At 37.2% G+C, this 13,195-nt stretch overlaps 1 protein-coding gene across 5 annotated transcripts in view; it reads right to left on the minus strand.

The window, feature by feature from the left end:
• Window positions 1–13,195, minus strand: part of LRBA (LPS responsive beige-like anchor protein) — a 367,479-nt gene that overhangs the window by 281,913 nt on the left and 72,371 nt on the right. For all 5 annotated transcript variants that reach the window (XM_086889595.1, XM_086889593.1, XM_086889594.1 and 2 more), the window contains 6 exons: window positions 12,731–12,884; window positions 12,140–12,320; window positions 10,740–10,867; window positions 10,322–10,429; window positions 7,772–7,940; window positions 7,198–7,636 (listed from right to left, as the gene is read on the minus strand). In XM_086889595.1, the coding sequence (XP_086745721.1) occupies window positions 7,198–7,636; window positions 7,772–7,940; window positions 10,322–10,429; window positions 10,740–10,867; window positions 12,140–12,320; window positions 12,731–12,884 (1,179 nt within the window). The remainder of the gene's footprint in view (window positions 1–7,197; window positions 7,637–7,771; window positions 7,941–10,321; window positions 10,430–10,739; window positions 10,868–12,139; window positions 12,321–12,730; window positions 12,885–13,195) is intronic.

Genomic DNA, 13,195 nt, shown 5'->3' on the forward strand with positions numbered 1-13,195 from the left:
TGGACTCCATAAGACCTCACTGCCTGATCTGGAAAAATTTCTTTGCACACCCAGTAAGTTACAGAAATAATCATCCATTTGCTGCTAACTAATAGACACAATTATACTGGATATAATATACTGGATTAGAGAGTATGTTCAGTGACAAATTTCAGTGCACATGTAGATGGAAGTTGTGCACACATAGGTTGTGTCTGCTCAAAAACATAATTCACATAAATAATTTTAAATTAGAAAACATCAAATTACCTTGAAGGTAAAAACAAGTCCTTTAGAGAAGTTTTCTGTATCCTGGGCTTATAGTCAATCACAATTCTCTCAAAACATCAAATCAGAATGCACGTGTCCTCTGAATGCCTAAGAATGTTCTGGTTTTACTCTCTGACTCTAGATGAACTATGAAACAGGTGGTATTTAAGTCACAAAGAATAAAAAAGGCGTGGCCAGAACTACACCTTAAAAAATAAAATACATACATGGCAGAATTATGACTGAATTTAATATCAGAAAAGACTGCTTTCAGAAATGAACATGCTGGAAGGATTAAGGAGGAGTTTTAGAAGAGAAGTAAGCTTTAACATTACTAAAAGCATCTCCTCACAGGGCAAGTGGCAGCTCAGGATCTGTATGGGAGCAGATGCATGGAGCGAGGATGGCTGTGTGCAGACAGAGCTGTTACCTCAACAGTGTTCATCTGCAGCCAGCAACAAGGGCAGGCAAAAGAAATCCCAGCTCCAACAGCCTTCTGGCACAACACCCTAGATTATCATTTCTACCTGTAAGCTCCTACTGACCTTCAGTGTGCTTAACTGGGGCTGCACTGAGGGAGTATTTTCAGCAAACTGGCAGACACTCTACAGCTACCCAAGGAGAGGTGCATTCAAGGAACTAAGACTGTTTTGGGGTTTCTCCCTCTGGGCTGCAACAGACAGCACTAAATGACCAGAACAGTCCCTTCTGCCTTTTCAGATCTTTTGTCTACCTCCTCACCTTCAAATCTGTACGAGTTTGGGAATACATGTATAGCTGCTACTCTAATCTTCAGTAACTTACTTTCCATGAAGTATATGAAACAGGGAACTATATTCTAACACTTACTTCCAGTATAATTTGCAGCATCTAGCAATGGCATTCACTACAAGGAAGATACTCACATTACCAGCACCAGAAATCTGGCACTTCTTCTATTCACAGCTGCAAAATAGAGCTGCTACTTGGGTTTTTTTTTTTTAAATTACCCAACATCATTCCTTTTGCATTGATTCAAGGAATAAAAATTAATAACTACAGTTTTCAGACTTCGAAATACAAGAAAACATGCTACCTTATAAACAGGACCCAGGGAAGTGCCTGAGTATTCCAGAGTCATCACATGCTTCAAACAAGAGACAACAACTCTCACAAACTTTTCTGAGAGATATACATTGTTTACTATATCCCACTGAAACAGAAGCTTTTAGCTAAAGAATAAGACTTCAACAAATCTACTTCATAAATTCAACAACAAAAATATCCTGTTGGTCCTTGGACCCTTGTAAGAAAAGAGAGTCTTTGAACATCTCACCATAGAGCTCAGACTATTTCCAAACAGAATTTATTTTAGATAGTGATCTGGAACATTCAACTGAAATTACTGCTATTTTTGAGCAAAAATAAAATAAACAGTATTTCTGGTGAAGAAAGAAGGTCTCCCCCAAGAGCTGTGTCAATCTGATGCACACAGCCAAAAGAAGTGCTGGATATTGTTGGATACTGCTCGATATTTTGTTGGATATTAGAAAAGCATGATGCAAAAAAAAAAACCAAATTGTGAATGTTCCTGGTCTTCTGGTCAGCTGCCACAGCCTTTTAATGTAAAAAAATCCTTAAAGTAGTTCAAGAAAAACAAACCAAAACATCCAAGTATCCTGACACACTGACTTTCTAGCTGTGCACTGCTGCAGTATTGGTAATGTCAAATTTATTGCCATGGATGTCTTCTCTTTCAACAGGGTAACCAACCAATGGTATAGCTGCAGGACTTGTTTCAGGAGTTTCCACTTCCAGACCTTCTTCAAAGGTATGAAAGTACAGCTCAGCAATCACATACAGATGTTCACATTTGCCACATACTGGAAAAGCAAACTAAGATTTTTGAAGCATAAACATCGGTCATGCTTCTTTATTTACATTCTGAAATTCCTACATTTTTCCTTCCTTGGGTAGAAAAATGATATCTTCTTTGAATATTTAGGTGGAATTGCAAATGTGTTCCAAAGAAATATTTTTCCATTAGCTACCAATGTTCCTTTGTGTTCTACTTTTGAAAGATTATTTAAATGCTAATATAAGAAAAATGAACACAACTGGCATAAAGAATGTGAGACGGGAAAATTGAGTTTAAATATTGTAGCAAATAAACTACGTAGAAAACATGAAGTGTTCAGTGAATTATTAAATCAAGTAAATTTGTCAGAACTGTCTTAAAAATTAATGTGCTTTCAACTTCCCTTAAATAATAGGGCACTTGCTTTTAGAGAGTACACAGATAAGACAGGCCCTTTTCTGTAGCTAAACTGATAAGCATTTTTCTAAAAAAGTTAAGTGTTGCTACACATATGAATAAAATACTCATCAACAAGCTACTTTCTGTTTCCTTAGATCTACAAAAATAACATATTTTACAAAACATCTGTAATCATTAATTTTATCAGAACACATAAAGCAAGCTCACACAGGAGAAGAGACACATCATGTGGAAAAAAGAGCAACAATGTATTTTACTCCTTAACATTCACATCAATTACATTATATTTCTGGGTTACATTTGTACATTAAAACATTCATTATAATAGGTTTCAGCTACAGGATAAATAAAATAAAAACTGCACAAATACGCTTAAGGTCCCCTTCAAGGAGACCTCAAGCACCATGCTAAGAACACTTCAGCTGCCTCATTTACATGACTATATTAGATGCTTGCCTGTTCTCATTTAAAATGAAAACTTTAAGGTTTAAAATAAGAATTTACAGCAGGGGAACTGACAAACATAGGCCAGGCATAGTGAGAACCAGCCACCATAAATACATCTTAGCCAGAAGGTCAGTGTGTTATTAGTCCCAATTATGCTGAAGTGTAAGAAGTCTTCGTGTTGCAGACAATTATTCACTGCTGAATGAGCACAGACCACTGAGCTGAACACTGACTTCCATCACAGACAAAGGCTTACGCAATAATGATCTATTCTGACAAATTCCATACGGATTTACTTATTGAACCCTTCCCTGGTTTCAGTTCACTGATTCTTCCATTTCAATATAAAGACAGAAAATATCTGCATCTCCTAAAATTTTGGTGTTTTCCCAAATATTTACTTTTCATTAAGTTGTGAAGTCCCCATTTCATTTTAAATATATTTCAAGTTACGAATTTTCCTTGGGTGCAAGTCAAATATTCTTAATACAACATGAGGCAGCCCAAACTGATGACCTCACTGTAATTTAAAAATATGAGCTCTGATTCCTCTTGACATAGAAGAATTTATACAGATTTAATTCTTAGCTTTTATTTTTAGCACTGAAAAGCAATGCAGGTGACAGTTTGTCTGTACCCTGACCGGGCAATGGTTTTAATTCAAAACCAAAAGAAAATAGCCTTGTTCCAGGCTATCAAAACGATGTCCACTGGAAGACTCCTGAGCAAGGAGCAAAAGACCAATAAAGAGGATCAGAGACTTATTTTTGCCTCTATTTTGTGAGCCAGGAAAGCAGTCTGCCATGTCAGCATCCTTCTATGGGCTCTGCTGTCTGTGGATAATACCCATTATCTTATGTCTCCCTTGGAATATCCAAGGAGAAAGGAAGAATAAGAGGCTCTCAAAACCATGGGAGATCAGAGGACGTGGGGAGGGGAAGAGAAGATATGATAGAGAGAATACAATAAATTTTGCAAGAGAACTTTAAAATCAGTTTGGCAGGGAGAAGACTTCAAATGGTTTGCCTCTTTGGTCCCTGCAGAATGCAAATTGTTGGTCTGCTGAAAGAGCTGACCTTTCCATCAAAGCACATGTGCCTTGATCTAAAGATTTGCCATTCTCATATTCTGTCTCCATCTACACCTGGCAGATTTTATCTTATCAACAAATAGTTTATTCTTTTTGCATTTGAGGCCCAAATCAGTGAAGTCTAAGATATATCAATTCCATATAAAAAGGGACTTGGATGAAATTTAACTGAAATTACCACAAACAAACTACAAAGGCATATGCACACCACTGACAAATGAGTAAACACAGGCTGAGCCAAACTAAGCAACTTACAGATGATGTTCCAAAAACATAAACAAGCTTATTAACATATCTGTTCTGCAAGTTACAGCACAGCTGCAGATTTAAGCTCTATGATACAAGATCATGATTTAAGAGCCTATATTCCTCTGAACCCTCAGCATCAGTTTCCCATAATGACATCGTTATTGGATGCTTCCACATAGAGCAGCAGAAGTCAGGAGAGACCAAGGTTTTATTTTAAAGTGTACAGTAAAAATGGCAAGTGATAGGTTATGGGTTTTATTAGACTAACTGAAGAGAAATCTCTCTTTTTATCCCAAGCTTTGGTTATTTTTATTTCCATTTTATTTGAATTTGCTTGCATTAGTCCCCTCCTTTTTTCCTACACAATTACCACGAAATAAGAAAACTGCTGGTTTAGGACACACTGAAATCGGAACATTAATTCATGTCCCTGTGGATCTTGGGAAAAAGCCAATGCAAGTCTTGAAATTTATCATGATAAACTCCTGGCACCCACTAATCACAAGACTGTATCTTCCCATAAGATAAGGGGTAGATTTTTGGCATGGGAATGAACACATACACCTAGCTGTTTGCAAAGGCTTGCAACCTGGCAGCCCTTCAGTAAGGTTTCACTCACATAGCTGTTACTGTATACTCTCCAGCTATGGCTGGGAAGTTGATAATCCTTAAGATATGAGGAGAGTTTTGATTTCTGACACAGCATTCCTGAGATAAATGCAGGATCAGAGAGATGCTTTGAAATTCCCAGAGATACCCCACTGGTAAACTGCTACATGGGAACAACGTTTAACAAAGTGCCTTTAAAAAGAAGGAAAAAAAAAACCCTCACAGAATTTGTGTTTGCCATCAAACAATATATTAAATGTAAACCAGACACAGAAAAGACCATCCCTAAATCTGTTTTCCCCAAGAAAAATTTCACAACAAAACTTATTATTTTTGCCTACCACAGAGATGACATCTATTATTTCCAACTCTATTCCAGTTTCTTATAAAAAGTATGAGTTGTTTTTTTATCACTGGCACAATTCCTTCCTGCTATGGTAACTACATGTCATTTCAGAGCATAAACTTGTATTTTAAACAGTCTCACTACATAAAGATACAGCCACCTTCAAGTGGCCATGAAACTTGCCTGTCCATTTAATTTTCAATGTTTCACACAGTTATTCTCTCATTTTAACTTTAGCTAGTCAGCAACATGCTTTATCATATATCAACGTATTTACCATATGAGGGACTTTGTAACTATCCAGGAAAAAGAACACAGAACTGCAAGTGCCAGAAGGGCTGCTATCAATGCCCAGTATTTCATTGGTGTACATGTTATCAAATTAAATTGCATATCTTCCTCTGATAAGGTTTTGTGGGTGTAATCTACCTATGTCAGCCATCAGGGCTGCAAGTGCCCAATTATTTCCTGTCTAGTTAACCTCCTATATACCAATTCAAATCAGCACAAGGACCACAAACCTTTCATGTCCACAATAGCCAAAAAATAGTTCATAAATGCAATAGTCACTTCTGTACCAGATCTCCAGACAAATGTTATTTGTGTGGCTGAAACCATGCAGCAATGAATACTAAGAATTTCATGAGAAAAAAGCACTACTCACAGACTAAAACATTATGCTTTTTTGACATCAACTGCCCATTGCAGCAAAGATCGAGAGGCCACAAAGGGGAAGTGCCAAAAGCACTTGGGCAGCAGCAGGGAGAGAGGTGTGGCAGGCTCTAACTCAGTGTCCCGCTCCTACCAGTTCCCCCTCTGCCTCCATTATCCTCCTGCTCCCAGAACAAGTCTGCCTGTTCAGCATCACAAATAGAACACAGTATTTACTTTGAGACAAGAGCAAAGGGCCAAATGCTGTCATACCCCATCTGTCTGTGTCTCATCTGGCCAGACACCACTGTCTCTTCCCCCAGCAGTGATAGGGCAGTGTGAGGGGAACAGAGAGGCTGTGACAGCTGCACCCACACCCCTGGCACCACTGTACTCCTCTTGTGGGGCAGCTGCTATTTTGAACAGGGCAGCCACAGACTGCAAAGGCATCAGAGCCAGAGGAGGGTTGGGAATCAGCAGAAGATCAGATACTGGTATGGTAACAAGGGATCTCCTTGTACAAGACTGACAGCAGCATTTCTGGAAATAACTAAGGCTTTCCTAGAGGCAGGAATGCAAGTGTTAGACGATTCTTTCTTTTCTTTTTTGTTTTCTTTGCAGATGTTGCGAATCCTGAAGAGGTATAAGGCACTAAGTCTAGAAAAAGTTTGGTTTGCTATGCTTGGGAAAAGATAAGGAGCTAATGAGACTGAGACACAAGGGACACAATTTATTATTAGGAAAGAGTCACTTCATTCTAAAAGGAAAGAAATCAAGAAATCAATCTCCTTTTTGAATTCACTGCAGCATTTGAGTACTAAGAAATGCAGAAATTTATGACAATGAAACAGAAAGCTGTTACAACAGAGTAAATCTAACAGCTTAGGGATAATGTCTACCAAAAGAATAATGAGAAAAGTTAAAGTTGGCCTTTGGCAGAACACACATCTATTTTCCCAAATGAATATGAGAATACTCTCTAGGTAGAAGGGCACCTAGATGATTACTCTATTGTTTTTAAACCATTTGTAACTATTAGTAAGCCAGTATTCTTTTTCAGGCCCACAATAAGAGAGACTAGATACAACTCTGTGATGAATATACCTGCTAATCTATGTATCATTATTTCAAGTTATTTAATGTCTGTTTTGTTTCTTGAGTTCTTTAAAACCAACTTAATATGCAGTCCTCATCTGCCAGTGCTACATTTAGTAGTTCTGGTGAAGTGTGGGGTTTTCCTGTTGTTTACAAATACCTCAAGTAAAACCAAATTTTTAAGTATTTCAGATGTTACATTACCTGTCAAAGGAATGGAACTGCACAGGCTGCTCAGCAGCTCCGTCACCAAGAACTCCAAGGAAGGTTGGTGGCAGAAGAGCAGCATCCACTGCAGTCCCATCAGCTGGTGTGCTCACCAGGCTTCTCAAGATGTCCTTCACATTGACATTTTTTGCAGCTGGCACAGAAGCCACAGATTTACTCTCTTCAGTTCCTGTCTCACTTCCGCTCTCCTGAGATTTATTGACTTCTAACGAGAGCGTGCACAGGACTTCACTGACTGCATCTGGACCTGCACTGACACTCAGAGGTCCTGCTTCAGCAGCACCACCTGAACAGTTTGTTTGTGCTGGAGCTGCTTCCTCCCCAAGACCAGAATCCCTTCTCTGCATAGATGCTGTACTTTCTGAATCTTCAGTAGAGGCTGAAGCACCAAGAGCAACAGATGGGCTTTCCACGACTGTTCATGCCAAAAGACCAGAAAACACATTTTAAGGTCATTATTAACATCATTATCACAACATTGGTCCTAAAGAAGATTTCTACAGTATTTTAAGCCACATTATTTCATTTGGCAAATTAATTAATAGTTCACCTGCAGCAGGAGTCTCATTTTCATTTTCTGATTCCTTGAGTGACTGGCTTTGGTTTGGTGGTCGTCTTTCATTCTGGGGTTCCAGTATATCTCTGTATTTCGAAACCATGAGCACAGAAATAAAATATACAACAGCCAAAGCCAAAAACTGAGCCTGTTTACTATCTTCCTGTAAAAAACAGACACACAGATTTTTCCATTACAATTTCAGCAGTATGTTTATTTTTCTGTGAAGCATGCCCAGCACTACCATAAACAGACCGAGAGGGAGCTGACATGTCAGCAATGGAAGAACAATATTCTCTAGTCACAGTTTGTCTCAGCTATAAAGCTAAGGAATACAACACTTGTTGTATTCAAGTGGCACTAATCCTTACATTTTTCATTCATATGACAACTTTGGCTAAGGTTGTGTGTTTTGACTTCATGTTTCAAATTAGTGTAGGGTCTAGGTCCCCTTTACTCACAGGTGTTTCTTCTGTTACATTTCCTCAAAAATGCCAAGATATTAACAGCATTTGCAAAGCAAGCATAATCTACATGACTGGAACATATTAATGAAGGAAAAGGAGCAAATTCCAGAACAAGTGTTAAGGTTTTATTTCATTATCAAATAGTCCATATGGATGTCATCTACTATGTACAATTTAAACAAGAATTGACCAATATGCATTTGCATTACAGCTATAACTTTACGGAGATATTTTAAGAAAACCTTGAAAACAAATCTTAATATGAATTATGCCAGGTTCCTCCCCAGAGAAATCAGTCACTCCTAGTGAAACAGAGGGAAATGTGGACATAAAGATTTTGCCTAAGCCTGTTCTTTTTGGCTACCAAAGGCAAAAAGCTTCATACACTTTTGGGTCACAGGAGAATGAAGTAAGTATTTGGATCCTCACTGACTCATAAGTAATAAAAGAGAGTTTGGAGTTTTTACCTCTCATTCACATCAGGGCTCAGGTAACACTCAATTTTTTCCTCAGCAAGAGGAAGCTAAGTTACATTATCAAGCTCATTCTATCATGATTGTAGTGCCCATCAAAGCTCCCTATTCCTTGAAGAGCTCTTTAATCATTAATTATTCTGGGAGATGTTTATGAGAAGCTTTCTATTAAGAACAGGTAACATAGGTTGATCCTATCTGTTGCACCGAAAAAACAACCTATCTTCCCTTGGCCTGACCCTTAACTTGCATAGAATAATCACAGTGTGAGATTGAGGAAAGCCACCTACAATGGTAAGAATTATAAAGAATTTTCTTCCTAGATGGCTATTAATATGGTTTCTAACTCTATTTAATAAAGTAGGGATCCAGTGAATTAGAACCAACTCTTCCTTATTTTTTCAGCAGTGTTTGAAGAACTGCTTGAAATAAAGCTCATGTGTCACTGTAAGTACTGCTACTGGTGGGTAAGTGGATTCCATTAGAGTTCCTGCTGTAGAACTCATAGATTCAAATCATGCCACTCCTGGTTCTAAGTGCTGAATACAATGTAAGAAATTTCATGCAAATAAAACATTTAGATGCAAGTGTAAACAGCTCACACAAAAACTATTCCCAACCAGATCTTTCTAAATCTACTTTTTCCCCATAGCTCCACACCTCAGCCAAAAAGCAGAGCTATTGCATCATTTTATATTTATTGTGAAACAGAGAGCCTGATGGATTAGATATGCAAAAAAAGCAGAGGTTGTGGGTGGGTGTTGTTTTGGTGTTTTGTTTAAAAGAAAAAAGTTTACAAAATGTGCTTGAAGAAATCATTAGGATTACTTTCATTGCCACCAGTATAATAGAGGCACTTCCTGTTACTCTCTTCACACTGATATTTAAGTAGCAGTTGAAAGAAGCTTGCTTCAATCAATAATTACAGTAAAAATAAAACTCAAAATCCTTCACTTTTCTGGACATTATACTTGCTAAAGAGTCTAATGATTGTAAACCAAGTTGTGGTGTCCAGGCTTGTGGCCACCAATGAATCACAGCCATTATAGCTGCAGTATTTGCTTACAGAGGGGTTTTTTACAAGCAATCAATCTCAGTTTCCTCAATATCAGCTATAAAGTTGCTGACACAGGGCAAAGATATTTTTATTCAATCCAAGACTAAAAAACATGTGCATATCTACATCACCTGCACACAAACTGGTTCCTCTGATGGGAAATAAAGGAATTAGAGATGACCTCTAATTTCTAATTAGCTAGAAGAATGTGACTTTTTCAAAACATACAAACAGGTTTATGATACATAAACATAAACACGTACATTGTCTATGTACACATTTGTACTAAACACAACATAATTAATATACAACAGGCAGAAATCAATACTTAAGAACACAAAGAGCCAGACCAGGAGACAGTTGGGTTTCACCTCTCCCTCTTTTCAACCCCAAACACTACAACAGCTACAGAGTATTATGAGCTCCTAATTACTGCAAGCAGTATTCCCTTTTTGTACATCCAATTTAGCCAAACTCTGTAACACAGAGGAAGCATTCAGCAAACAGATACAAGCAGAATGCAAAGAAAAGGACTGTATTTACTTACTATATCTCTGAACACTACTGCTCGGAGGCGATTAATATCCATATCCTGCAGAAGTCTGTCATGGTCCCTTATTGGAGAAATGCCACCAGTCACAATGTCCACTGGACTCTATTAAAAAAACCCAATTGTTTAAAATCCTGTTTTTAAAAACACTCTACCAAGAATCATTAAGTGTGTACAATAACCCACTGTACATGGTATTGTCATAACTAGAGCAGAAAGGCCAGATGTGCATTTCATCTTTAAAGGAGAAAAAATCTGGACATTTCTTGCAACAGACTTAATTTCCAGCATTTGTGCCACCCCACTTCAGGTGTGTTAAAGTATCAGTGGTGCAGGTACAAATTTAAAAACTCATCCCTTTGAACACAGTAATCATTGTTAACTTATGTGTTTCTGAATGTGGTCTTTAACTTGCCTTTGCTGCAGATTTTCCTGATCCTACAAAACCTTGCACTGCTTTTTTATTCTTGCCAGTGTCTCCAATAGGCTTTATCTGTGCATGCTGCTGACACTCCAAGCAATTTCTTACTGCTATTGCACACACTTGAGGGGAAAAGAAAGAATGAAGAGTTATTCTGAGAAATAGTATTGTTCTATATTCCCTGACAGAAATGCATAATACAATTCTGTTTACCACTTAAAATTAAATAGTTTATGCACATTAGTAAAATACTTTGTCTCCTTAAGTTTTAGACAGTTGCAAAACAATGCTCAAAATTCTTTAATCATTTATAACTAAAAATAAATGCTAAACTATTAGAACATATATGCTGTTTCTAATGGATACTTCAAAGTGAGTGAGCATCCCTCACTGGAATTTTACCATGCATACAACCACAGGGTGGCTAGGGTGAAGACAGTTAAATTTTTCACAAACTAGCAATGGAGAAGACAAGTGATACACCACTGAAACAATGGTAACGTTTGCTTCACAATACTCTGTTACTCTTGGGCTAAATGTTCTGAAGTTACACAACTTTTTACTTTTTTTTTTTTTTTTTAGCTTCACATTTGTGCCCTATTTCATCTTCTAATATGTATTTTCAAAGGAAAAAAGAACTACCCCACCTCTATACCTGTTTGCATCCCATAAATCTTGTTCTACCTGCACAAAGTTTTAATTGCCTAGAAAGGGAGAGGAAGGCTAGTTACTGTTGAGGCTCTGAGCTGTTCTGGCACTCATGCAAATTAAACTTTTCATTAAAAAAAGTCTTACAGCATGCAACAAAGCATGAGTTCTCTCCTCCTATATTAACGACCTGGACCCTGCTATGATCTCATATATTCTCATTTTCAGAATATTTGCTACTCTTTTAGGTAACTGACCATTTTCTTTCAATCCAATTTGAAGCAAACATACTGTAATAATTGGATACAATTACTGCCCACTTTGAACCCTTCAGAAATTCATACTTCTAGTTTTCACCATACCTTCATATATTGACCTTCAAGTGTTAAACCTCTTATCTAAGTATTACAAAGTTTCCGTTTTATATATAGTACAAGATTACTTTTCTTAAGGTTGCTATATTCCCATCCTTAATTATTTGAGGAACTTTGGCAAAAGAAATATCCTCACAGATAAAATCAAAACAGGCTACCAAACTTAATTTATATTATTTAAACTTTTAGAGAGGAATATATATATATTTATATGCATTGCAGAATACAATAAAACTGAAAAAGATCTTAACGTTTGACTACATTTAGACTTGATTTAACAAAACAATGGACAGAAAAAAAAAACAAAACTAACATCTAACTACTTGGTAACTGCAAGCTCCTATGCTCATTAAATGGTCTTCATTTGCTTACCCAGACGAAGACATTGTCGCAGAATTCCTCCAGATGACATATTTTTCTCAGACTCAATTTCAGTGAAACCAAGAGAGCTTGCAAAAATTAGCACATCTACAAGGTTGATTAATCTCTGGAGAAATGTTAAAGATGATTCTACTGAAAGTCCTTGAGTTGGCTCAATATTCTCCAATTCATGCTAGACAGAGAAAAATTGAAAGCAACATTTACTTCTTCACAAAGATAATATCCCTGCATGCTAAATGAAGAAAAACATGCGCTGGAAGTCCACTATCAGTCACATTCAAAACTAGTAATTACTCATATTCTAGGAACAATCATTAGTATTGGGATTTAATCCCACTCAAGACCACTGTGGGGCAACAAAAGTAGGAAACTTTATTTTATGTTTTCAGGTAAAGAAGGCAAGCGCCCAATTTATCTTAGAGAAAGCGTGGAGGCAGCAAAGGGAGGAAAGAGATGCCTGTGGAAACACCCCATATGCATTTCCCATTTCCCAAAAGAACAGGAATAATAAATAATACACTCCATAAAGAAAGGCATCCTCCCACAAGTGAGAAATTTTCTAATAAAAATGGAATTTCTTACAGTAGCAGATGTGGCAGCAGAAAGCAATGGCAAGATACCACCACAGGCCATGATCATGTTGTCCATCACTTGAGAGATGAGATGGATTGTGTTGTGCACAAACACCACATTGTCACTGCTATTCACAAAATCCATCACAGTTTTTGTAGAATGGCTGTTCAAAAATTAAAAAAAAAAAAAAAAGACATTAAGAATAGAGCTTTATTTTGAGGGTATTTTAACATATTTCTGTTTTTGCAAAACTAAAACCAGACACTTAGCAGTGAGGCAGCAAATAATTCATGACTGTAAGGGTTAACTGATATATCTCAATCTAAACCTAAAACTACGTTTCCTTTCTGTTCATAAACTGCTCAAGATCATAGGTAGCTAAAAACACCAAGATGATTGCTAATTCTCATTTGTATAAAGATACATTATAGGCTGCTCTATGACTGCTTGCTAGCAAAAGTCACTGTATTAGGA

The sequence above is a fragment of the Cyanistes caeruleus genome, chromosome 5 (assembly GCF_971803275.1).
Source record: "Cyanistes caeruleus chromosome 5, bCyaCae1.hap1.1, whole genome shotgun sequence".
NCBI lineage: Eukaryota > Metazoa > Chordata > Aves > Passeriformes > Paridae > Cyanistes > Cyanistes caeruleus.